Source organism: Meleagris gallopavo, chromosome 2 (assembly GCF_905368555.1).
Source record: "Meleagris gallopavo chromosome 2, MGAL_WU_HG_1.1, whole genome shotgun sequence".
Taxonomy (NCBI): domain Eukaryota; kingdom Metazoa; phylum Chordata; class Aves; order Galliformes; family Phasianidae; genus Meleagris; species Meleagris gallopavo.
In genome coordinates, this window is record NC_139405.1 from 8,669,078 (window position 1) to 8,696,760 (window position 27,683).

General features: G+C 39.3%; 1 protein-coding gene across 1 annotated transcript; it reads right to left on the minus strand.

Annotated features, from left to right (window-relative positions):
* Positions 1-161: 161 nt before the first annotated feature.
* MSH2 (mutS homolog 2) lies at positions 162-26,784 on the minus strand. The gene is made up of 16 exons (XM_085218847.1): positions 26,500-26,784; positions 25,449-25,603; positions 24,797-25,075; positions 24,553-24,699; positions 23,132-23,281; positions 21,695-21,828; positions 15,708-15,907; positions 13,634-13,743; positions 11,069-11,192; positions 10,200-10,350; positions 8,660-8,757; positions 7,075-7,320; positions 5,267-5,471; positions 4,632-4,879; positions 2,010-2,182; positions 162-581 (listed from the first exon to the last, which is right to left on the minus strand). The coding sequence occupies exons 1-16, from the start codon at positions 26,735-26,737 to the stop codon at positions 411-413; spliced, it is 2,829 nt and encodes a 942-aa protein (XP_085074973.1). The 5' UTR covers positions 26,738-26,784; the 3' UTR covers positions 162-410.
* Between the last annotated feature and the right edge of the window lie 899 nt (positions 26,785-27,683).

Sequence of the window (27,683 nt, forward strand, 5' to 3'; positions counted from 1 at the left end):
AAATTAATCAACATAATTGTATGGGACCAAGATTTTGTGTATGGGACGTTGTTTTTCAAGGCTGTGACAGTTGTATGCTAGCTGAAGGGTTATCTTTACTGGTGCACTTCCATTCTGGCAAAAGATTATATGATTTGAATAATTCTCTCAATCCCAAAAAAAAAAAAAAAAAGCATTTTATTGAAAATTTCTAAGAGAACACAAGAAATGGGAGCTAAAGCAGAAACCTGGGTGCAGAATTTTAGTTTTCTAACAATTACAATTCAAGGAAAAAAAAGCCTACATAAATCCATATGAAACATTATAGCACATAAAAACTATCAGACAAGAAGACAAGAAAGTGGTAGTTCTTGCAATCAATTAAAAAAAAAACAAAAAACTTCAAGAGCTGCATCCTGTTCTCACATCTTTCATGGAGTAACTTTTGTTCTGGAAATGATTTCATTCACAAAACTGTTGTTCTTTGCCAACACATCAGCTCTCAGCTGCTTCAGCTTGGTTTTGATGTCTTCTTCTGACATATCTGTCAGGGGCAATGCTTTCACTTGACAGAGAAAATCCTGAATGATCTTTTCGCCTTCCTAAAACAGAGTGAGGGGAAGGATGGGAAAAAGGAAACAGAAAGAATTGTTACGCTGCAAGCAGGATGCTTCCAAATTACTCCAAAAATACAAAGTCCTATTCAGCATCAGGAGCTTTTCACAGACAAAACCACATTATTTTTGCACTTGCTATTATGTATAATTCAGTTATACTGTTTTTGAGAGTTCTTTCCCCATTCTATCCATGAGCAAAAACTATGAGTTGATTGACAGAGACTAATTTTAACACTGAGAGCTCTTATGCATGTTTCACATTTAATTCTATCATGTAACCACATCATGAAAAGATTGCTAGAGCAGTCATTGCTTGGGAGAGGCCATGTTACTTTTTGGATGAACTGTAAATCCAAATCAATATTTCCATATGCAAAAAGATAGAGCAAACTGTTACCAAGCAACTGAAGAGTGGCTGTCACCACTGAGAAGAGATGATAATTAAGCTTCATGCATATGCTTTTACACAAATAGGCGAAGTACAACTTCTAAACAGTTTGAACAGTGAGAACAAACATGTCAATGGACAGTGTTCAGGATTCCTGTATCAGAAACAATTTGGCCAGAACACAGATTTCTGCTTAGTCCTCTGTTTTTTTCTACGATAATACTCTACTACAAAGCATTTGTACTTCGATTTTAATATTTAGAACTGATGCAGAGTGCTTTCAGTGCAGAAGTCTCCAAAGCACTTGGTAATATAATAGCACGGCTGTCTCCTTGAACATGATGTGAATAAAGGCAGACAAATTGCGTGGAAAAGACCTCAAACGCTATGTGCCTCGAGAGTTTATGACATGTTATTTACTATCAAATATAATATGAACTGTCAAAGAATAAAACATGACACTGTATTTGTCAGAGCATTTGCCACATCTGTTTAATTTATAATCAGTTTAAAATCATGCAGCCAGATCCAACTGAACTGGAAAATGCTTCACTGTGATACCTAGTTGGCATATTGGTCATAGTGTTGCTGATGCAGTTGGAGGGAACTTCCTAATACCAGCTGGCAGGACAAACCAGAGGTCATTCACCAGTAACATGAGATTCTTACTGAGCCAAGAACAGATGCGTGAAGCACCAAAACTGAAAACAAAGGAGCAGCCTCTGCCTAAAGCAAAGTGTTTTTAAACGTAGAAAGTGCTTACAGAAGATTAGCACTTCAAGGCTTCCACATAATGGAGCATTACCAAGGTTGCAATTGTTCTATAAAAATGATAAACAAGTTACAAGGCTCGAGTTAGGAGTTACATTTTATATGCTTATGCTAAGAAAGGCACAGAGAGCCTATCAGGAAAAGGCAAAGCAAGTAGTAGGACAGCATGTGCTTTGGGGAAATCTGAGTCCTCAAACTATTTTCTTCAGGCTACCCCATGTAAACAAATGGGAAAAAAAATGCTGTTAGTAAACCTCTCTTTCTCTGTAGCATTTCTTGGCTGCTGGCTCTCCTTCAGATTCCTTGGGCCTGCCAAGGTCTTGAAACTCCTCCAGCTCCAGTGCTTTCTCTCTTGCATTTTCTATCACATGTTTTGGGAAAGCTGCCAACTCTGCTACATGTATTCCAAAACTCTGGTCACAAACACCTGGGCAGAGAAAAAAACAACCTGTAAAGAATTCTCAAGAAACAACTGGCCTGCACAGAGATTATACAAACTAATATGTAATAATTTTTCATTCTGAAGGAGTATGTGTGTGATGTGTGGTTTGGTTTTCACAGTTTCATTTCGTTTCTGGGCTATATATGATATGATAACGCAGATTAAGAATATGCTCTCATTAAATTAAGCTCTCTTAGAACAGTAACTGCAGAGCTACAGAAGTCCTTTGAGGAGAAAGGGAAAACACCCTCTAGGCAGAACAAATTTCCCATTAGCACATGAATGAAACCGAACAATATTTTTTTAAATTAAAGTGCTTCAGCACAATCTGTGGAAAATAATCATCTGCACCATTTATAAAAACATATAAGAAGTGCATTTAGACACATATATAAAGATGCTCTGGTGCATTGTCAATCCTCCTCCTCCTCCTCTGCATCAGCACACAGCTTCCTAGCTTCCAGGAAGAGTTTAATTATATCAAAACCTTTCATCTCTAAGTTTATACTTACTTCAATTAATACCCTGTTCATAGCACCAGGTTGAGAATGAAAGTTCTCACACTTGCTCAGAATATGGCAATTATACACGGTTACATAAAACCATTTTCACTTCAATATCAAAAGCCATTCTTTTATATCACCATCGTTTTGATTGGCCACCCACAAATATTACTCTATCCTTTTAGTTCTGGTCTCCAGCAAAAAGTTATAATAAATTAATTACACATTTTAAATGACAACTAAACATCTGCTAAATACTGGGTAACTGAAGAAAAGGCAAAGAAAACAACAGTATTTAGACCTTTTCTGTTTCACTAACTGTACTCACTCACTTTTGTTTTGTTTTTTTAAAGAAAATTAATATTTTTAAGCAGACATTTGTTCTCTTGATTTTGCTTTAAGAACACACATCTGCACTGACAAAGTTAACTCCAGTTTCTGCTGATAAAATCCTGGAACTGAGGCTTGTACTCAGTTTTTCTGTCACAGTCATGAAGAATGAAGAGCAGAATGAAAATACTCTACTCATTTCCTTATCGTGCACTTTAGATTTAGTTGTACATTGCAAATCAAATAAAAGCTGTTGTTTGTTTCAAAACACAACTGCATGCGAGCTGCCTCCTCTTACATCATTGCTCCAACAAAGTAATTCTTCCAAAAAAGAAAAAGCACAAAACTAAAATCAGAACCTTATACAAAAGGCAATTTGTATATACAAATTATAATATACAATTATAATATACAAATACAATTCAGATCATGTATTTGAAGATGAAGATTTCATAATATCACATTTAATCTGATTGAGGTTTTAGTAGATACTATGCTCAACAGCACGTCCAAAAAATTGGACTAATGAAAAAAAAACAGCAACACTTCAATCAAGCTCAAAGAAAAGATGTGAAGGACTAAAACTGGGAGAACTGTTCAAAGAAAAATATGAAACATGGCTTCTAGAAGGGGTGAATGAATACAGGTTAAAAAAAAAAAGAAGGAGGGGACTGAAGAGCCAGGGCCACCAACTCAGACTGACCAGGAACAAAGTCTGTACATTGCCAAGAAAACTGCATGCACAGAAAGGAGAACAGAGGCCGTTTAAGATCTCAAAAGGGAGAGCTCACAAGGAGAGAGTTAAGAGAAAAAAGACGGCAGCAAGATCTGAGATTCTCTGCTGAGCTCTGGGACAGCAGCACTTCTGGTTGTTCTTTTATTGCTCTTGCTCAGAGCAACCTCTTAGCTTTAGAGAGCAGTGTCTGAAAGCTAATTGCAAGACTACAGCCAGAGGTGAATGTAAAATTAGCAGCAATTCCACAAGTAATAGAAGGACAAGTATTATTCCATGGATTCAAAAGCAGAAGCAAGCTACTTGTTATTTTCTTATAATATCATTTTCTAAAAACTAAGGCATGCAACTTTTCTAATACCAAACTACTGCACAAATTGAGCAATGACTTTCTTCAGTAAGTAACTCTAACAATAATGAAAAAGACATCATTGAAAAAATGCCAGCAGAGAAAAGCTGTCTTTATTTCCTTAAAAAAAAATAAAAACATCCCAGAAGGATAAGTCCTTTCTGTACAATTTACAAAAAATAACTCAATTCCAAAAGGAATCTAGGAAAACAGAAAAGAACATTTTGGAGCCCTTCTTTCTGCCCTTGAAAAAGAGCAACTACAAAAGCATTAATTTGAGTGTGAGAAATAACACAGGAATTTTAACAAGTAATCATCACCATCACCAGCTGTGTTCAAAGATGGCACAGAGCCCCTGCCATTCACATTATCTATCCATAAGGAGCACGTCAGCACGTCCACTGTAAAAGCTTGGAGTACTACACATGAAATAACTTTTCATGTTCCTTTCCATTAATATTTCTTCCTCCCTCTTTCAGGAAGGAAGGAAGTCACCATTTTCACTGTTGATAGTCTTACCTGCCTTGACACGATACAGCATTGTCAGTGTGTCGTCACTGGTTAGAGCAGTAACATGTAGGTTATTTACTGTTGGAACTTGATCAGCAAGAGCTGTCAGTTCATGGAAGTGTGTAGCAAACATACAGAAAGCACAAATTTTGCTAGCAATGTATTCTGAAATAGCCCACGCCAAGCCAAAGCCATCGTAGGTCGAAGTTCCTCTTCCCAGCTCATCAATAATTATCAGAGAGTTTTCAGATGCTGTCCTAAAACAGAAAAGAATTAAGTTTGGGCAAAGCATAAACTCTGGATACTGGATTACCACAAATCATACTGTAGAGGCACAGCATCAGGCACAAGACAACAACAGTTTACATGAACAACATATGAATAAAGTACACAGTGTCACAAATTATTCCAAGCTATAGCTTCTTTGGCCCATCTGGACTTTGGCCTCCTGGAAGCAGCTGCGTCTGAAGGCTGAAATAAATAGTAGGCTACTTCAAGAACTTACAGTCCTACAGTAAAGGACTAGAGGTCTCAGATCCTAAAAGAAAATCTTAAGATGCTAAAAGAACATGATAAGATGTAACATTCTTACAGCGCATCCTTTCCAATCAACACCAATCAAATGAAAGAAGTGCAGGACTTACCTAAGGATCGAAGCAGTTTCCAACATTTCAGCCATGAAAGTAGACACACCTTTCAGCTGACTGTCTCCAGCTCCTACACGAGCCAGGATACAATCCACAATGGTTATTTCTGCAGAGTCACATGGTACAAAGCACCCAATTTGGGCCATAAGAACAATGACTCCTGTCTGTCGGATATACGTTGACTTTCCACCCATGTTAGGGCCTACAGAAGAAATTTTGCAAAGGAATTTAAAACAAGTGTCTTTTACAATTCGACACTCCTTTTAAAGGAAAGCAAGCTGAAAAAAAACAAACAAACAAAAACCAACATATAAACTTACTCTTTTGTCAGGAGAAAGAAGACTTGTCTAACAGGTGCAGCTAGGAGGGCTACTACTACAAAGGGTTACTGTTTTGATAGGCATTCCTTTCTTTTTTCTTTCTTTTTTTTTTTTTTTTTTGAGAGAAGGGAGGAATGAAAGGTTTCATAAGTTTTGTGAGTTATTAGAAATGTAAGCAGTCATCTAAAATGCATGTTCGTACCTAAAACTAACAAGCTTTCATTGTAAAGTCATCAGTATTGCTGCTTAAGAACAAAAATAATTTGCTTTTACTTCACACAATCACTATTTGTCTGCAAAAATGAAGTAGTTTACTTAACAGACTAGGTTCAAGCTTTCTGGTGATTTAAATTACAATCTAAAGGGATTCTGAATCATCAAAAAAATGTATTATGCAATTAGAACTTAACTGAAGCACAAATGAAATAAAAAGTGCTTTCCAAACAAACTGATAATTAAAACCAATTTTACGCTTTTGTAACCAGAAAAACAGGAGTGCTGCCATGCATTTATTCAAACTCTTAGTTTTTCTTTTTGATCGTTTTAGAAGTGTTCATTAATCATTCTCTAATTTCAGATCTTTGCTACTCAGAATGTGTTAAGCATATCTGAATGGAAATTAAAATTCAATTAAATGTGTAAACACTAAAAAGGTTTTCCTGTATAGTAAAATTCTCTTAATTTCACCAGAGATTAGGAGAAAGAAAAAAAAAAGTATGAAGTCTGGTCATTAAAACATGCTTTGCATTTTAAATTGACGAACACTGAACAAAGAAAACATTAACAAAGTGGGTGTTTAAAATCTTGCCTACAGCAGATGCCTACATGATGGCTACAGTACAATTGATGCCTCATGGAATTTTCCAATTCACTTCAGTAGGGTTAGGCTCTCCAGCTCCTGAGGCTGTCTGGCTTGCGAAGGGACATTCAGTAAAGCAAAGAATACATGTATTAAGGATGAGTTTTCTTACTTCCTCATATCCCAGTAGCCTTCCCCTTCTTCCCAAATAACTATTTCTAAATCTGTGACAACTTCTTCAAATAGTGCACACCGTGATTACAATTGTAACAACTCACTCCAAGACTGGTAGTTTGGAAGATATCTTTATGTCCATAAGCAGAAGGAATAGGACAAGAACTTTATGGACGGATACATATATATAAGCAATGCTCACTGTTCCTTATGTAGAATCACTGAATCTCCCAAACTGAAGGGACGCGTAAGGATCATCAGCACCAACTCTTTGCTCCATAGAGGACCACCCAAATATCATACCATAGAACACATTCTTCCTAGTTAAATCTCAGCCCATATAGAGACACGTGAGCTCACCGCTGTTCACCGCTCCCACTTTCTTGATTAGAGAAATTATTCTAACATAGCTTTCCCCCTCCTTTCCCTTTTGTTTAAAAGGCATCGGTATTGGAAATACTTGAAACATTTAAAACCTAAGTATTAAGCGGAAAAAAGTAACAAACATTTACCAGTAATAATGTGGAACATCTGCTTGCCCTTCTCAAATGTAACATCATTGGGGATGAAGGCCACCTCATCTTGCACTTCGATGCAAGGATGCCTGGCACCTTTCAGCACAATCCTTCCTTGCCCCTTTTCCAGAACGACAGGACGGACATACGGCACTGGCGCTCCGTTTGACACGTGAGCAAAACTGACAATTGCATCTAACTGAGCTATTACATCATTCATGGTCTGTATTGGCTCTGCATAACCTGTTTTTGATTACAGAGAGACAAATTCAACACAGTTAGAAATGTGAAAGAGGTGATGGACAGGGAGCTATAGAGGTGAAACATCTAACATCTGCATTAGGAATGCGTATATAGGAAGAGATGAGTATTGACTTGCAGAAAGAATCCTATCTGTAGGAAATGCAATCACTATTCTAACATTATTCCTTGAACTTGGCTAGGTATAGATCATTAAGAGGACTTCAAGTCACTTTCATTCAAGAATTACAAATTAATCCAGTCTTTTTAATTACTCTGTCTTCACAGGAGGAAAAATGTGTTTTTCTCCCAAGACTTATACACGTGCAAGTCTGTTACTGCACGTCACAAACCTTAAGCAGCAGCAAAATACTTTTTCTCAGACATACTTGGTATTTGCAGATGACATACTGTGGCTACTCCTACTATAGGATACTCAATTTCCACATACTATATGTATACAAACAAACTTAACTTTACTACCCACAAGCCCCACTTGAAAAGTACCAAGACACATACACAAAAAAAGTCTTTTACAGTATACTGGCAAGTTCCCTAAAAGGTCAAAGATTTCCAATGTAACTTACAATGAAATACAATGAAATACAATAAATACAATGAAATGTATTTGCATTCATCTTAAAAGTGCTTTCCTATCTTTAGTACATTTGGCCTTTGCTTCACATTAATTAGTGCTTTCACTTTCCACTTTTCGTTTCAAAGACCTAAGACCTGTTCTGCTGGGTCCTGTGCCTTTGGGAGAGATAGTATTTACAGAATCCTTCTCACTGACATTTCCTGGCAAGTCTTCTCCTTTTGGAAAAGGATGGCAAAGAATACCCTACAGGCAGGCAATCTTAGAACAAAATACAGAAAACTAAGGAAAACAATAGTTGTTTATTGTGCCATATAATCAATGATTTATTTGTTCTTCTGTGGCATAATATTCTTTCTTCACCATCCTTCACAGCCCTGAGGTCCCTCTGTTCCTTGTTTTTTTGCCCATTCTGCCTCCTACTCAGCCTGCTGTTAGGGTGGGGATGCCCACAGTCAGGGAGGGAAGAGGATGACAGATGTGGCCTCTACGGACATATTTTTGTCCCTGTTATGGAAGAAGCATTTGCACGTGCCCCATCACTGCTCATCTGTAGCAATTCCAGGGAAAGGTCTGACCGTAAGACAACGTATTTCATACTTTCAACAACAGACTAAAGGCCCCAAACCATTTTTCTCACATTCTTTAGGGAAAGTTAAGGTCCTTCTCTGCAGAAGGGCTTACAGAGTAACAGCAAGTCCTCCCAGCATTCCAGACTGCCATGCATATCAACAATGACATATTCACCTGAAGCGATGTTAATAATTTCCTTAACAATTGCATCCTGAGCCTCTTCATACTCTTCTCTGTTCTTTATGTAATCCTCATTGATGGCACTCAGCTTGCTGTGAACAAAACGGCAACATTTAGAGGTTGTCATGTTCTCTGCCTTCTGGCCACCTCCCAAGAAACTCACTTCTCTAATGGTAACTCCAGCAGTAACTGTTACACCTGAAGTCACAGTTTCATTGTTTGTCTGAAACAGACCTTGTATTAATGCTGCTGTTTTAACCATTCCATACATAACACAGGAAGCAGATATAGACAAACCTGTCTCCAGTCTGAAGTCCATCTGGTGGTTGATTAGTAGCAGCACTTTTGGGGGTTGATACTACTTACACCTCGATTTACACACTGGATGATGGAACTGAACACACTTTGAAATGCATTCTCAGCAGTGCTGTGAGCACCGCGTTAAGATCAGCCACCACTACACTGGGGGACAGGGCTGCCTTTCATTGGGTTAGACCAGAGAAGCAGGTGGACAAGAATTTCAAAACACAGGCAAATACAAAGTCCTGCATGTGGGATAAATAACTCCATGTAAGAGTACAGACCGACTGTGGTCCTGATGCCTACAAAACAGCTTTACATAAAAGAGCTGGGAGATACAGGGAAGGAAGCATGCGTTTTCAGTCTGGAGAGAAGAGACATCAAATTCTTCTTGCAGGTGCAGAGAAGAATGATGCTGAACACTCAAATCACAGCATAAATTCTCATTACATGTGATAAAGAAAGAGGCATTAAGCACTGGAGCTCATGTGCCTACAGGTTATGAAAGATGCTTGAAGAACAGACAAATGGACACAACATTGAGCCACCTCATTTAACTTTGAGATTGCATCTAGCTTCAAAGGTGACTCTGTTCGAATAGAGGGGTTGGACCAGTTAAACTCAAGAGATTCTCTTAAGTTTCGCAGCTTCATAGAATAGAATGACAGAACATCCTGAATTGAAGGGACCCACAGTGATCAGTGAGTCCAACCCCGGGCTCCACACAGCACCACCCAAGCCCTGACTGAGAGTGCTGTCCAAATTCTCCCTGAGCTTACAGAACCTCAGGACACAAGTCCAATACTTATGACCATCAGAAATTACAGCATAATTTGGAAAAGATAATTACCAACAAAACTGCTGTATGTTATATTTAGTGATAAACACAAATAGCTCTTCTCCTATTTCAGCTTGTAAAAGTGTCTGTATAAACACTCACACTGAATGCAATTACATGGGTAGGTGCAGCTAAAACAGATAAATTAGCCAAAGTGAGATGAACAAAAATAGCTAACAGTTGGCAAAGAAAATGGGGAATGCAGGCATGTGCTTTTAACAGAAACTGCATGACTTCTCCTCAGTCTCACTCAATGTATCAACCTGTGAGCCGACCAAAAAGGTAAAAATTCAGCCATTCAAGATGTACAAAAAACTGCTTATTGGAAAAACAAGACAGAGAGGAATAACTGCTTCTTTTGCAACAGGCTTGAAAGATGACCAGTATTCCTCATACCTGTTTGTAAATTTCACACCATTCTTCTGTGTATCAGTTATCTTGTACTTTGAATTGTTCCTAAGAACCTTTTCCTCCTTGCAAGTAATTCGAAAGTGGTGTCCAAACTGTGAATTTGACTCCAATTTGATACTTTTACCAGCTTCCAAACCTTTTAGATGAAAAGAAAAACCAAACAAATACTATTATCAAAATCCTTTTGGTTGTGCTGTTTCTGTTCAATAATCCCAGTTCAAATGACACAGCCTCTCCAACACGCTCTTCAGTACACTTGTTCTGGTTCTGTACATACATGAGAAATACCTACACCTAACAGAATTTCACTGCTCTTACCTTTGATATGCCCTCAAACTGCACATGGAAATGAGGTGCACCATTACTGTACTGCTACATATTCCCCAGAAAAATGAAAACCATTCATAGCATGCTGCAAGGACATTCTACTTGCTGTTGTAAACACAGCGTGTATAGCTTTGTGATTCTTTTATTAACACATACTATTGCTGGTGGGATTTCTCATCCTTACGTAGCTTTGCCTTTCCGTCTTTATATCTAGGAATCTTGCTTAAATGCAATTAAAAAAAAACCTGGGCTTAATTAAGAATGAGATGAGTTGCAGGCAATATACTGCAACATTGAAATATTCTGTAATGCTATCTTTTAAAAAAGCCAACTCGTAACCCTGCAGTAACTCAGTTTCCAATAGACAACACTGTAACAATGAAAGTCACTCCAAACTAAGGGAAATGATAAATAGAACAACAAATAGAAACATCCCCTACCTAGTTACTCTAAGCCAGTTTTCATCACTTGGTCTCAAAATAATTAATTAAAAGGAGGTAAGAAATAAAGGTACTTCCATCCCCTACCAAGCTCTTTGGCTGCACTCTTTAATAAGGTCTGCATGTTTTCTTCCAGCTCATTCATCTTCTCTCGCAGTTCTGTCAGGTTGGGGTCAAAAGAAGCCTTAACAAGGAACTCATGATTCTCCACCTAGGGGGAAAAACAAAAAAACAATTCGTACAAATGAGGTGGTAATAAAAATAATAATCTCCTTCACTGCGTACTTTCTCTGTGCATTTCACTCAGCCTGCTATTTTGGTTGTGGTTTTGCTGCATGCCAACACACTGCAGTGATGTTCTCCAGCTGCTTAACCAGACATGTGGCCTCCACACATTTATGTGATTTCAGAGATCCCTCTTGAATCCTGCAGACATTGTGAAAGCAGCATAAACAAATTCATTCCTTGTTATGGCCCTGTTGATAGATCTGTTACTCCCATTCCCTTCATATTTCTGCAAAAAGAACAGCTATGAATACTGATGACAGAATGTACAGCAGAACATTCCTGCTTTTATAGAACAGAGCCTGGTTCTGAAACAGAAAGGATAGGCTGAAAGTGCCAAGAATGCCAAGCCTTGTCATGACAGGTCAGACTAATAAGCCAGAACTGATGACAGTCTGATACCTGAATACGTTCATTATGTGAAATAAGTAAATCTCGCTTCCAAGTGCTTCTCAATTTAATGAGGTGACAGTAAATGATTTGCAGACTCTGGTGCTATGTTGAGCTAGCTAATTAATTTGAAAAGCAAGTCCTTTTGTAAAGGGCCGTGCTCTAAGGACTAAAATCAAAATGCTGTATAACGGAAGCAATAACAAAATCTGAAGTTGTCCCAACTTGAGGTGAAGGTTGGAGCAGATCATCTTCCACAGCCCCTCATGGATCTAAGAAATACAGGAATGGAAGTGATGGTTTCTCAACTTTATATTTTTTCAAACAGCTAGGTAAATGAATAACCACATCCCACACTTTCTGAACTCAGATGTTTCTTTTTATATTAGAATGCTTACCCTGAATAGATTCCTGGCATAATTTAGTTGCTATGACAACCTGTCCTTCAATCACACTCAGAACAGAGCTTGGCGTTTTGTCTGAATACCCAAACATCTAAGAGGAACTGAAAGCCAAACGTTCAAGTTTGAAGATTCCTACGCAGAAGGTTCACTCTTCACAAAACCAGTGTTGGTTTACCTGTAGCATTTTAATTGATCCCGGTATCTCAAAGGAAAAACAACCACAAGTTCAACAACAGGTCCTACGGGACTTGGTTAAAAATAACTGACTCTCTAACCTATGTAGAAGAACGACAAAATATTACTTAAGCTAAAGTTGAAAAGAAATGTGAAGAGCTGGGTGAATGCTGAAACAACTGCTTGTTTTAAAGAATACAGAGTTCCATCAACAGATGGTGTGTAACTAGTAGATAGCTATAAATGTCTTCATTAGCATACATCATCAATTACAGCCACACGTCAGTCGAGCAGCCTTAAAGAGTATAAAACTCAGGTGATGAACACATACGCAGCACAAGGAAAGAAAAAAGCGCACCTCTTTCCCTAGAAAAAAATGCACGTTCAAAATTTTTTAAGGTCAATGTAGTTTTCCAAAGTGCAACAAATTGCTCTTCCTACCCTTGGCACGCGGTCAGGTACAGCTCATCTTTCGACAGTCAGCTCAGATTGACATTTATGACAATCCTAAAAGCCTCCCAAGTTTTCCAAAATGACTGAAGCATCTTGTCAGCAACAAACATTAAGCAAGTGTCTGAGCAAGCAGATGAAATAACAACACTAGAAAAATGTGTGCGTTTTGAGTGCATCGCTCCAATTCTCCAACAAAGATGATAAATTGCACCAAAAACTCTGGCACTGTTTCACTTTCAGTAACCAGACTGCCAAAAACAAGAAGTGTTCGGTGCTATACAACAAACCATTCATCTGTATTTATCCCTTCTTTCTGATACAGATTAAGGAACAGTAATGCTCCTTTCTTTGGCCAGTTTTCCTCTGGAACAGAAACCAGCTTTGCTTGCAGAATTAGTCCTATCTGCAGTAATGTTTTATAAGTGCAGATGAGAGGCTAAATTAATTTTAGTGCTTTTTCTCTAGCAAGAAACTTCTTTACACTGCAAAGTAAACTTCATGTTTGTATCACGGTCGGTCATTTTCCAAACAAACTGTTAGTTATGAAGACTCTCACCAAACAAAAGCATGTCTCCCGAAGTCAATAAAGCAGAGAAATAAAGAAGCATACTCTGGCTACGTCCTAGATTTGAGACATCAGAGTAACATTGAAATTATGAGGAAAAAAAGCAAAAAAGTGGCAAAGTAACTTCCCCACTTGTAATATTGATGAGGTTTCTGAAAACAAGTTTCAGGCATCCATGTAACCAAAGCACTTTTTCATTGGCCACATAACTAAGATATTCCACTGTTAAGATTAATGTGACTCCTCTTACACGCCATGACTAATCTAACAGTAACAACTTATACAGACAATCAATTAATTTAGTGAGTGTGGAGCAGATTGTGAAGTTCAGTAAGAAATTTCAATAGCAAAGTAAACCTGTTCATCCACGCCAGCTCATACCTTATCCATATCCAATGTTGTTTCTATCATCTCCAGAAATTTTGAGAAGTCGGAGTGGATATCATTAAGAGGTGTTATAAACACTGCCAATAACAACATCTGGTGAGCTCCTGTTAAGAACACGAAAAATTATTCACAATATTTCACAACTTCACCAGAATTCGTGTACCCAAGATAAACAGCACAACTATAGAGCTGAATGTTTTTTTTATTTTAAACTTAAAACATTTCTACAGTTAGCTAGGCAGCAAAAAGAAATATGGAAATCAATGCTGTTCTACCAAGGGAAAACAAAAAAAAGCAAAATGACTTAAATTTGGCATTTTGGTTGTACAAAAAATATATAAAAATTGTAAAAAGAACATGGTGCAAAAGAGAAACTAAAATACAGTGTAGCTTTACTGAAAGTGGATTGTGCCTGTGTACCACGAAGTCTGCCTGGCTTTGAGACAAAAAAAAATCCATGGACCTCATCTGGACTTCTCAACAGTGTGTCACACAAGATGCTAAGATACAAGATTCATGATTATACAAAGATTAAAAGGCAGATAAAGAGGACACCCATGACTTGCAAAAGATGAATGAGTTGGAAAGATATTAGCAGTACTGTTCCTCCAGGGCTTGTACAGGCATTAATCTTTTGAAGATGTGAGAATTAATGATATGAACATACAAACAAAAGGAAGTTGCTTATGAAATTCACTAATATATATAGTGTGGAAGATAACAGAGGAAACTGGAGAAAATAAATCAAGAACATAACTAAACGTCCTTGAAAACCGAGCTAGCAGAAACGAAGCAAAGTTTACTAGTAAGTTGCAGTGTAGTTACAGACAGAAAAGTGCTCTGAGTAGGGAAATAATCCACTGGAAATGGTAAGGAATGTAAAACAGTGGTACAGCAGTCAAGGAATGACCAGCACTACAGTGCATAATAAAAAAATAGGTATTTCCCAAAGCAATGAGGAGGTATTCATCAGATACTGTATATAACACGGTAAAAGTCCACCCAGAACACAGCACACAAGTCCTGTATCCTGCATATTTGCAGGCTTAAAATTGAGTCAGTCTGAAATGAGAAGGAATGTGCTTTGGCAGTTTTTAAAGATAGACATCTAAGTACCTAGATTTTATGCCCAGCAATCTGAGTAATGAGCAACTGCTTCCTTTTGCCAGCAATAGCAAAATGATTTGATGACTCAGTGTCCTTTCCTGTCTTATGCAGGTTTCTTATGTCTAAAAAATAAAAAATGGTCTTCACTCAGTACCCCACTCTTCAGCTTTCATCATCCATTAAAACAAACACCTCAACAAAGCAATGCTTCATAGTGGGCGAAAGGCAATCATTGCTAATCACTCTGTGGTGCAGCCATACCACTTCAAAAATTCTTCATCATTAAGGTTTCACTGGTTGATTTACACAAAGGGATTGTCAACTTAGTGGCCTTCTATAAAAATATGAATTCTAGTAGGTTAGGACAGCTGTTGCTGTATCGAAGCGCATTCCTCTTATGCTGATACCATCTTATCCTGCATCTTCTTGGTAATATCCAGAAAAGAAAATAGTAACCTTTGTATTTTCTAGGGTTGTCTGTCATAACATTAAGCTTCCTACCACTGAAGATCTGTAGAAAGCCTGCCACGTTACTCTCCACGGCAGGAACATTTCACTACTTCAAAAAACAAAATGCTCTTCAAATGATACCACTGATGCTTAAACAATACAAAAAATATTTTAATTACAACTCAAAACATATTTGAGAACTGTGTCTTCAAAAAAAACACTGTATCGTATGAAGAGTTATCTTGACTGTAAGATACACAAACATGCACGTGATGGTGAAGAATACTTAGAGATAAGGCACTGTCAAAGGCTACGGTACCCAGCACTCAACAGTCTGTGTTGTTTTTAGGTACCTGACTGGTATTTTTCCAGCACAGTTCCAATTTAAATGCCTTAACTTTACTCCTGCAGAAGAAGTATACAGGAAAAAAGATCATCTTTGGAAATCTATACACTATTCCTTGGCAGTCTCAACGCATTATAAAACACTGAGACCAGGGAGTAGCATTACCTTCGTGTTTTTCTAGTGCCTGTACAACATTAGGCAGTTGGTTAATAGCTTGATACATTCGGTAACAGTCCTGTAAGGTTGCTGCTTGCCTCTGAAATCTCTTTGCTAGCCGATTAAGATCTGGGAAGCGGCGCAGAAGATCTTCTTGAAGGCCCTGACGCAGTTCAGTATCTTCCACAAAGGCTTCAACCAAATTCAACCTAAGTAAGATTTAATGAGATGTAAGGGTTAGCGTGACGTGGTATGCAATTCTTTTACATCAGCAATTACAACAAAAACGTTCATAAGGAAGTTTCTGTCTGAGGAAGGATACTCGCACTGTATCATGCTCTGTGAATTTTACAGTTGGGTATCTAATGAACAGCACTGAACTGAAGCCATTTCAAACTGCCAACATCTGTTCAGTATGTATTTCAAAGCTCAGAATCTACTTGGAAATTAATCTTCCCTTGCATCATAAAAGTCAATGATCAAAATCTTAATCACTGCTCTATCCAACCACTCAGCCTATATTTTGCTTTTCACGAGCTCACCTTTTTTGCCTTTTTTTTTAATTGCTTGTGCTTTTTTACATCATACACAAACAAATCTCTTTCATCCCACAATTCTCAGCTTGTTCAACAGCTTCCTGCAAAAGAACTTGTGAAAGGCATTTTGAAATACCTAATTTATTCATATTTTTTGCCTTTGTCCACTATAATGACAGGTTCAAAGAGTTCAGATCTGCATGACACAATTTTCCTCTACCAAAACTATGCTAATTAGACTAACATCTCATGACCTTCCTAGCACTGTTCTATTTTTCCCTCCTGTATTTGCCAGCCATACACATAAGGTTGACAGGTTCGTGTTCATTTTGCAGAACAGGTTCCCATAAAGTAGGAATACATACAAGGCTGCTGAAAAGCAAGAGCTGTGTTAAGGTAACACAAGCCACATCTAATGCTCACAACTAATAAAGATATCAAGGGAAAGGGCTTTTTTGTAATACAAAGTTTATGGCTGAGTAAACAAAGAAAACATGGGAAGAAATCAAAGCAAAAATCAAATGAAGAGATGCAAACAACAGATGAAAATACTGGATAACTTGTTTCTCCCACATAGTTGAGAGAGGAAAAAAAAGCTGAAAGGAGAGAGAAAAAAAAGAGAGAGAAGTGGGGGGGATAAAGCAGAACTTTCCATCACAGATCTAAGGAAGTGCAGTCAAGATAACAGAAACAATAACAACTATGGAAACCAAAACTGCAGTAGAACATAAATGAAATCCCCGTTTCAAGACAGTTAGCTGTTCAAATGTGCAAATTCAAAATCTCAGGTGATATAACTTAAAACCAACACCAGCAGTACGTACAGGAACAAGAACTTCTGGGACTGCTCTGAAAAAGAACAGGATGGTTTTTATCAGTTTATGATACTTGGATCCATACATGAATCCGTAAGATATCACTACTGCTAGAGCAGTAATTCAAAATTCCAAGATCTGTCAGATATTTTCATGGGAAATAATTGAACTAACACAAGGAAAAAAATATATTAATAATGAAATCAAATGAGAAATGCACTATTTTATGGGAGAAGCTCAGCTATCACTTTTGAAGAACATCTTAAAGGTATTAACTCCTCTTCCCCAGCCACAGAACAGTAGAGCCTTCTAAAGAGCTTACACTCTCCACCTGCTGAAGTCTTCCTATGACTGCAGAATAAGATCAGCTTTTCTGTTTAAGTACTCAAGCTAACTACAGTCAATTTTATCAGAGAAATGCCACTTAGAAAAGAAGGATATTAAGGATATTCGTGGACATTCTGAAAGAATCCAGCAGAGGGCCACCAAGACCATCAGGGAGCAAGGAGAACCTCTCCTGTGAGGAGAATCTGAGAAAGCTGAGGCTGTTCAGCCTGGAGGAGGCTGGGGAGGAACCATCCATGTCTATAAAACCTGAAGGAAGGGTACAAAGATGACAGAGCCAGGCTCTGTTCAGCGGCACCCTGTGCCAGGACACAGAAGCAATGGACACAAACTGGAACACAGGAGGTTCTATCTAAGCATCAAGATAGTGCTGGGGGGGTGACCGAGTATAGGAACAGATGCAGAGATGCTGAAGAGTCTTCATCCTTGGAGATGCTCAAATGCAGGTCCTGGGCAACCTACTTCACCTGAGCAGGGGGTTGGACCAGATGACCTCCAGAGGTCATTTTCAATCTAAGTCGTTCTACAATTCTTTAATCAAACACAGATTTCAAGCAAAATGTAATTACTGCAGTAATTATCATACACCTTCTTTTGACAGGTTGAGAGCAAAATAATAGTATGACAACAAGCAACATAATCACTTTTCCCTAAAGAAGAAATAAAAATAGCAATTTGATTATTTCTTGCACAAAAATCTGAAAACTGGTTTGACATTTTTAACCAAGTTTCAGTTTAGTTTTGATTTCACTTGAGCCCCAAAATTCGGATGTAAGAAAAAGTGACTAAAAGCTTAATCCTCGTATTTACTATGCACCAATCAATGGCTGGTCAGGATGGAGTGGGAGAGCTGAAAGTACCACCAAAGAGATACTGTGACAACCAATGCCACCTAAGAGATACAGATTTATGGTACTGATTGCTGATCCTTGACCTGGAAGACAAATGATAACAATAACATGAAGAATACAAACAGCTCTTATGCACTCCTTCCGTTCAAATTGCAATGTTGTCTTCCCCACGTGTGAAGGTGTCACAAAGGAAATCTTTGTTTTTATTTATCTCCTCATACTCTCTTCAGACGAGAAAACTAAAATTAATCTCTAGCAGTGGAAGAATCTAAACTTTGTATTTGTTTTCAAAGGCCTCAGATTTTGATGGAAATTTCTTCCTGAAGAAGTGACATGCCTGACATGCGCTCGACTTGCAGAGCTTTTAAGTTTTTAGGCAGTATTCACTGTCAACCTGTTTCAGAAGCAAAAATAAATGAGAAGACAGGCAGTCTAAAAGTAGTTTTGAAAGTAGTGACCGTAGTTGAAGGAAATAGAGAGCACTAAAGAAGTGCTGAGAGCTTCAAGTTACAAACATTTTACTAGTGAACTCAGAGGCTGTGACTTACAGAATGACAAAGGTGATGTTTTTCTAACATTTCTAGAGGCTTACTGGAAAGCCAATGCCATTTACATTATCACTAAATGACAGCTTCTTTCATGCAAAACACTTATTGCACCATGACATGCATGACAAAAATCAAATCACACTGCTGTCTTACAGTTAGCTCAGGTTCAACCTGTGTTCCAGAACTGTCTCTGCAGGCACTAAAGACACTCCCAATGTTTAGTTAAAGTGTGTTTTAATTAAGTTGTTTAGACAAACCTCCAAGCTGGTCACATTCTCCCCTCCCTTAGCAAGGATGCAGGCCACTAATTGAACTGCCTGAAATCAGTTTGCTGCTCCAGACAAGTACTGACCTGTACTTGCAAAAGTAGCGAAGGTCCTTTCAAAGATAACCAAAATGACTGAAGCAACACAGACTGCCTGCAGTACTTTGCAGGAACAGCTGTAGGCTAAAGAAGAATACAAAAATAGTGAAAACCTACTACAGACCAACTTATGTGGGAAGTCCCAGTTCTCACTCAAAATGGGGCTTATATCAGTTGAATGGAATCCTACATTTGTGCTGTGTGCAAACACTAGATATGTTTTACTTTTCTGAATGAAACTATATTCACATTCAAGCATATTTTTTTTTCCTCAGGATTGAACAGAAAGAGTACTGCTTAACGTTCTCCCACATATCTCAAACTTTCCAGTATCTAAAAAATAAACAAAACATACTGAAGTTGCTTTCTGTACTTCACTACAATACATTACCCAACCAATCCTATTCAGAATATGATCTGCACTTTCTGTCTCTGAAGCTACCTTTTAATTTCAGAGATATGCTGACTCCAAGAAGAGACAGGAGGCTCCATCTGAACAGCCATCTGAACTCGCTGTATGGTGAAAGCAAGGCTGGACTGTGCATACCTGGGAAACCAGCCAGACACAGGCAGAACACCATGCTTTTCAAGACAGACAAGAACCAGAACTCTCTGTTCTCTTTGCTCGGGCAGAAGCTGTTTGAGGAGGTAAACATCATGTTATCTAAAACATATGCACTAATTTGTGATGTTACCATATCCTGTATTGATGGTTAATATGGATTAGTGATGTAACATCCAGTTCTACTTATCCATAACTACCGGAACACACTGCAGGTTAAAAACTACTGAAAGTTAATCCATTTAGCTCCAAAAGATGACTTGCACCATCTACAGGTCTTAGCAGGGGGTTACAAGAGTCTGACTCCAAGGTTTTGAAATGAACTGCCAGGCATCCAACTCTGGATAACCAAAACAACAGGCTTACTCCAATGAAAAGTCATCTAACATCAGTCAAACCTATGTAGTTTAGACTGGTTTGATGAGAAGTGTGCATCAGTGTTAAGCGGAGAGCTTTAACACATTCAAGATAGCTTAAAGCTACTGAAGTGCTCCCTTCCTCCTTTAAATACAGCTTTTGCTAAATACAGCCAACATTAACCATACAGAAGTCACATTTTCTGTCTACTACCTCAGCTTCATAAAGAAAACATCGTCCTTCTTCCAGACTTGCAGGACTTGTGGTGCACAATAATGATCAAACAGGACTGTCAGAAAACAGTTTAGATTTCCAACATTTACTTCGTTATAAGAAAACCAAAAATGGGAGTAAATCATTTCAAAATCTTAAAATCAAGCTAACCATACAATTAATGTTGGCATGAATTTTAGGATCCAAAACTGGCAGAAGTAGAATATCCTGGGCATGTAGTCAAGAACTAATGATGAAAGCTTAGTAATGCAAGCAAAATTAAGATACAGCATTCAGTAAACCTGGGGACAAATACTTCCCCGGTTAGAAACATTTTTAAGCATGTTTGGATCAAGTTACTAGGCATCATTCCGCAAATTATTTGAAAACACACAAAAAAATATAAAATTATACAAATCTAGAAAGACTACTCTTTGCGTAGCTTCTTTAAACATCCTATGTCCAAGCTGAAATTTCTTTTTTGGCGTTACTGATCCATGTCAAAGCCCAACAACATAGCCAAAAATACCTGCATTGCCTTATCTGAAATACAAGACTGACAATGTATCGAAGTTGAATTCAATTTTCTGGTTTATTCTGCTTTTTAAAGAAACAAACAGACTTCGAAATGCACTAACATACCATTTACTTGAGCTGTACAATGTTTGTGTTTAGGTGATTGAGGACAGCTATATTTAACATGAGCTTAAATGAAATTGTAGGCTTTCTTTGTGTGGAGAATAACACGAAATTAGCATATACACTCTCTGGGGGAGTAAGACATTTGTAGTTCCTCTTTCTGAAGGACTGAGAACTGTACAATCTCAGCAGTGGTTTGTCAAATGCTGAAAAGCTTTGTACTAACTGATGCTGCTCTCTGCTGGTAGGGCTGACACGGGTGACAGGCAGCAGTATGAAACAGCAAGGAAGATGACAACCATCTGTGGGCCACAGTATCTGCATAAAATACGGTAAGAGCCCTGTTTCATACTAAGGGATTTGGCTTCTAGAAATACAAAGAGATCACTACTGCTTAATTTCTTTTTTCATTGGTAAACTGGAAACGGCATCAAGATATAGTGTGAAGTTAGAAAGCAGCACCTTAGCCTATAGCAGAGTCATCTGACCATCTGAACATATTATACTTCCTCTCTAAAAGGTTGTAATTGTAAATTATCTATCTAACAGTGAGCTGTCAGTATGCATCTCATTGAGCAGAAGACTTTCTGTTCTGTTGAACTACGATGTGTCAGAGTATAGCACACAAAAACCTCCAGCCACCTGGACAACTTTCTAACAAGTGAAAAACTGATTTACTGGTTGTATTATTTTGTTTAAGAAAAAGGGACCTTCTGTAAAACAGTTACAACTTGCATAAAGTCCAGCAAACACGCAACAATTTTACCTTTCTTCAATTCTATTCTTGTCCATAAGCGGCTGTTTGATCCACTGATTAACCAGTCTTTGTCCTTGAGGGGTTCTGCATTTATTTAGTAAACCAGCCAGAGACTGTGTATTATTAGCATTTTCCACAGAACTCTGGAAAGGAAAAGAAAAAGAATTAAGTTTACTGACGCTCACTGACTGGCACTCCAGTTCACTGCTTAAAAACAGATCCATTTTTTCTGTATGAGACCTAGCACCATCAAAGAAGGCACTGCATTAAAGCAGCTACACTGCTTCCTGGAACATACCTAGTCATTGGGTAGTATATTCTTTGAATAGGAGAAGTGGAAACTATCTAGATACTTGCTAGTTTGCCCTTCGTAAGGTGAAAAAATAAGGATCCCATCCATTAAAAAAAAAAAAAAAAAAAAGTAGAATAAGACTGTTCAGACTACAGCTTACTATTGTTTAGTACTCTTTTGGCTTAATATTAATTGCACTCAGGAGAGCTTTATAGTCATTTTTCTAGGATTTCTGCTTGGTTGTTTTGCACAAACAATTGGCAAGCAAAAATCGTGTTTAACACTGACAAATAACAACTGATCTTGTTTCAACTCACAACTCTGAAATTAAAACCTCAGTCACTTTCTACCCCGGAATGCCTGCAATTAAAACAGTGTGTAGGAATTCGACCAGCAACAGATTTGGATGTCTGTAATTAGCTGGAACGTAGAACTAGCACTACAAGAGGAAATTCAGCAAGAGGGTACACTGATGGTTTAACCTCCAGATAATTTAAAGTGTATATTCATACCTTCAGTGTTCTGGACAGAATAGTGTATGAAAAACTCCTGAATCCAAGAAAGCACCACAGAATACAAATAACCTACCCCAGCACATCCAAGTGAGACAGCTACAGTTTTGTATAATCACCTGCATCTGCTGCATCATCAGAACTTCACCTACAGACTTCACACATTCAGACTTCTCCAAAAACAGCATGACTGTAGAAATTATTTTGGAGTTCCCTGTCACACCATACAACTACTGAACTCAACTCTTCTTCCATCCCCCAAACCTGCTCCTGCCACTGAGGATGTGAACTGCTCTGACTACAACCAAGGAAAGCTAATGCCTTCCCTCCTCTGGCTAAACAGGCTCCTCAGCAGCTGCAAGCAGTTTATCTCCAAGGCACTTCCCATTCTGCATTCTACACCTTCCTGCCACTCTTATGATCTTCTCTTCTGCATTCAAAGGCAAACGAGGGAACAAAACCGAACAAAGAGTGTTAACAGTTGTGAACTGTTTAAAACATACTCTATATGAGAGTAGCTGAAAACAAAGCTAAAAAAGCAGAAGCTGACATTAATCAGGATGTGGGAAGCTGTGACTGTTTATCAAGCAGCTAAATAAGTATATTGCAAAACATAGATTAATCCAAGCGTACATTTCTTACCTGGAACAGGTTGAGGGCTTGGACAGCTGCATTGTCTAGAACCATATACTGACTAAGATCAAAAGTAGTCAGTTCAAATTGTCCAAAGTTAGAGTCATCTGACAGCAACTCCAAAAACTTGATAACGGCTGACAAAGATGAAACAGCAACCTGAAGATTAAAAAAAAAAAAAAAAAGAGAAAAGAAAGAAAAGAAAAACGCTGACCACCACATATTCTAGTTAGAAATATTCCTGAGCCATGGAGCATTTGATAATAAAGAAAATAACTAGAAATAGTCAGGCAAAGTCTCTGAGCTATGACAATTTCAACAGGGTTACAGGAGATTCATCATTTTTTTCTAGGGCACTACAGCTTCTTTCTAGGTAGGTGTAAGAACAACAAACTAGATACTTGCTTAATGTGATAAACAAAGATGTGAAGAGCATGCCACGCCAACTTGCCAAAGCTCTTATCAGGACATTTCTGGCCCAGGAACAGAAACAAGTTATAGCAGATAGATATCATGTACCATTTGAGGACACGGTTTCATGGTTACAGACAGAGCAAGGATCTGATCTGGCTCACTGTAAGACCTTACACATGTTAATGCCAGCACAAAAGACAGTGAGTGTGATTACTGACTTGTTTGATTATAACAGACTTCCAACTATTTTAACCTGTTATGAAATCACACATAGGGTAGAATAACTCAGAGGATGCCCATTGCAGAGGCATAATGAAAGGTGTTTTAAAATAAATTTAAATATGTTTCCTCTGAAGTAAATTAACTGTCTGTAGTTGACTTAAGAGAACAGACATGTTCATCTGATATTCAGGCACTACATATCATACGATATCATAGAATGGCTTGGGCTGGAAGGGACCTCAAGGATCATCAAGCTCCAACCTCCCCACCGCAGGCAGGGCCACCAACCTCCACATTTAATACTAGAACTGGTTGCCCAGAGCCCCACCCAACCTGGCCTTGAACACCTCCAGGGACAGGGCAACATACATCATATAACTGAGCTGTCAGATGATGTAAATCACAAAAGCATTAGCATAAACAGCACCCTGTTTCCAAATATGAGTTTTCCCATTATGCAAAAATAATCAAAGGATTATATTTCAGTCCTTAGGTAGATTGATTATGAATAGGAAGCACTCCTTGTTAGCAATCAATTTGTTTACCAGAGTTTACTACTTGAAAGAGATACGTGATATCTCACATTCTTCCAGGACTCCTGGACACAAAGACTCATGCAGAGCAGAACTGCTAAGGGCTTCAGCAAGAATGCAGTTTAACACAATGCATACCCTCAGAGGTATGGGAATCCAGCACAGAACAGGGTCAGAAAGGGTAGCGATCATCTTACAACAGGTGCACACACCACTCTGCTTCTAAAAAAACGGGCACATCAACCAGTGCTCTGGGCTCACCTGCTTTTCCATCTCTGGCAATGCTGCACTATTCATTTGTTCTCCTTTTCTCGATTTTAACAAGCGATTGAGATCCTGAACAATATCCTTTGTCGTGAAATCTGCCTTCTTTCTGTCTGTAATCAGGATTCCTCCTCTCTGAATGACCTGTTTGCCATAAAATACAGTCACCAATTAATTTCAGTTTTCATTGGACAGCTGCTCATCACCTAGAAGCACATCCTGAGAGAACTGCTGCCCTTACCTGCCGCAGTTTCCCCATCTCTCCTGCAGTGTCTCCTCCTGGCAGCACACACTCCTTGGGTCCTAGCTGAACCAGCAGGGCTTCAAGGTTTGAGAACTGATCGTTATCTGGGAACTCACAGACGCTCAGTTTTCTCAGCGTAGTGTCCACATACCCTACTCCTATTACTCTTTGTCCATCAGCAGAAGACAGCTTCACCCCCACAACCCCGATGGCCATTGACATATCATTGTTGGCAAAGAGAACTTCCTCAAACTGGGCAAGATTTCCCGGAGAACCCTACGTGCAGGAGAAAGGAAGTTTTAAAGAAAGTGTAAACACAGGATACACTTGTTAAAACCAAACAAAACAAAGAAGAATTGTCAAGAACAGACCATTAATACAAAACATACAGCTTTTTAAACCATTAAAATTTTACTCATCATCTATAGAAAGTGAACTACCTCAGGCTTCTTCAGACCTGCAACCTATGGCAAGGACACAGGATGAGCTCCTCCAGCAGCTGAAAGCACAGCAACATACAACCAACTGCACAACTTACCACCATACCACCAGAGGCAGTCACTGAAACTCCAAACTGAGGGATGCAGGAAAGAGTAATTTCTTTACCCCCTTCCCTCTTACCATCATACAGAAAGGTAGAAAATTGTACCTTGTATGCTAAATACCAGTCGTTCTCTTTGACAGATTTACTCCCTGCTTTATTCTTGTAAACTTCCACTCTGTAATGACGAACCAGCAGCAAATCTCTCACAAAAGATTCAAAGTTCATTTTACTGAGCACAACGCTCTCCAGTTTCTGATTTCCTATGGAAAGAAAAGTAGAGGGAGGGGAGAGGGGACTTGTAAGATGCTTCAGTGTGTTCATCATGTTTGTTCTCTGTAATCAAACCCCCTCCCCCTCCCAAGATAGAATTTACAGCCTTCAGAACTGATGTTCATCTGATACTGAAGATGACATAAAACCCTTGAAATGACACAAACCCAAAACATTTCATTATTAACATTAGGCATGAATGTTTTGAAACCAATGCTTGAAGGACCCGGGCTTCATCTCTGAACTGAGCAGCACTGAACATAACACAGAAATGGGGCCCATACACGTGTTCCTGGTCTGGGAGGTATTCCAGACCCCAGCCTTGACACTGTCACACTCTCTAAGATCTTCACAGCTTTCTTCTAATGCAGCAGCCCATCACTCATACCAAGAAGTGCAAAGCGTATTCCAGTGCCGTTCTACTTTCAATTGCCACTGCATCAAAAAAGTTTCACTCATCACGAACCGGTTCCAATCAAGTTTATTTTGTTAAGTATAAGCTCTGCAATATTAAGCTACTTGAGACGAATGATAACAGCAAGGTTTGCCTCTTCTGACAAAGTCTTACATCTGATGTCTGCAAGCTCTACCTCCGCATACCAAAAGATTATTAACAAAAAGGAGAAAGAGGCAGATAGAAAAAATCTTGAGCAATACATAATTAGACGTTATTCCCTGCTGCAGGCCATCGTGAGTCAATCACCTACAAACAGGCGATTCGCACACGCGAACGTTATCAATGCAACCCAATGAACCACCCGCAATCGAGCAGTACAGAAACACAGAGGTTGGAAAAGACCCCCTGGATCTGCAACCCGCAGCACAACGCCGCTCCTTCCCTGCCGCCGCGCCCCACGAGCCGCCCACCGCCCAGCCCCGCACGCACCTGGCGCGCCCGCCAGCTGCCGGATGACGGCCCGCGTACGGAACAGCTCGCGGGCGGCCAGCCGCGCGTCCGCGCCGTGCACCGAGTAGTAGTCGCCGCGCTCGAAGAAGCGCACGGTGGTGTCCGGCTTCTCGAGCAGGGAGAGCACGGCGCGCACGAAGCCCGCCTCGGCCCCCGCGCCCTCCGGCCACACCGCTTCCCGCGGCGCCTCGGCCGCCATGCTGCCGCCTCCCGCCATCGGCCGCCGCGCGCGCGCCGCCCCGGAGTCGCCAGCCAGTCACCGTGCGGCTGGCGCGCTGCGTCACGGCCGCCAGCCTCCCGCGCGCGGAGTGGGGCGGTGCTGAGGGGACGGCGGTCGCTCGGCTCGCGAGGAGGCGGGCACGGCGCCTAGCGCTGCCTAGCGGGCACAGGGGACTGCCCGTCTGTCTTCCCATCCCGGGTTACAGTACGGATGACTGCTGCATTTCGATTAATAAGACAACTGGAGAGCCACTTTCAGTTATAAACGTGGTAGCAGTGCTTCTGTCTGCTGCTGAATGCATTCTTATTATATTATTGTCCATAAAAGGACTTCAAAGCGCTTTTGCCAATGCACTCGCTGAAGAGGGTGGAAAATCAGCGCTCACAACACTTACCTTAGGAAGAGGCTGCGTGTAGGGCTAGCAGAACCTTTACGGCTTTTAATAGCTTTAAATCTTCCTATTATCTCCTAAAACGCCTTTCTGGAGGGGCAGTTGGACTTATTTTCAGTATCGACAAGCATACTTTCCCAGTCTTATTTTAAACCACCTACCCTGATATTCTGGTCCACCAAAATCATTTGCTTGAGGCTGTGCTCCTGTGGAAAAATTAGGCCTTAATAACTACCATTCAAAAACCTAGCCTTCTGCAGGGCATGCATAGTAAGGTGTTAAAGCCAGGTCTGACCAAAATAGATAGGATTATTTCTCTTTGTATTCACTGATAACTCCAGCTAAAGCAGATGAAAGCGTAAGAAGTAAATAAGCATCCTTTCATGAACATTTGGAGAGAAGGTGGGCTCAAGGGACCTCATTACCACCTTCAAAAGAGATAAATACCTGTTAAGTGTAATTGCTGCCTGTTAAAGTTTATTCTCACTCTGGGGCTAGTTACACCTTCTCCTTCAGCAGTTTGCTCAAGGCAACTCTACTGAACTGTAATCT

What these genes read in the sequence shown, in the direction of transcription:
- MSH2 (XM_085218847.1), bottom strand. Translation starts at nt 26,737, where the DNA reads ATGGCGGGAGGCGGCAGCATGGCGGCCGAGGCGCCGCGGGAAGCGGTG. An exon ending in TGCCAGAGATGGAAAAGCAG is followed by an intron (nt 23,282 to 24,552) that starts GTGAGCCCAGAG and finishes TTTAATCTTCAG; the next exon opens with GTTGCTGTTTCATCTTTGTC. An exon ending in GCTGTATCGTGTCAAGGCAG is followed by an intron (nt 2,183 to 4,631) that starts GTAAGACTATCA and finishes TTCTCTGCCCAG; the next exon opens with GTGTTTGTGACCAGAGTTTT.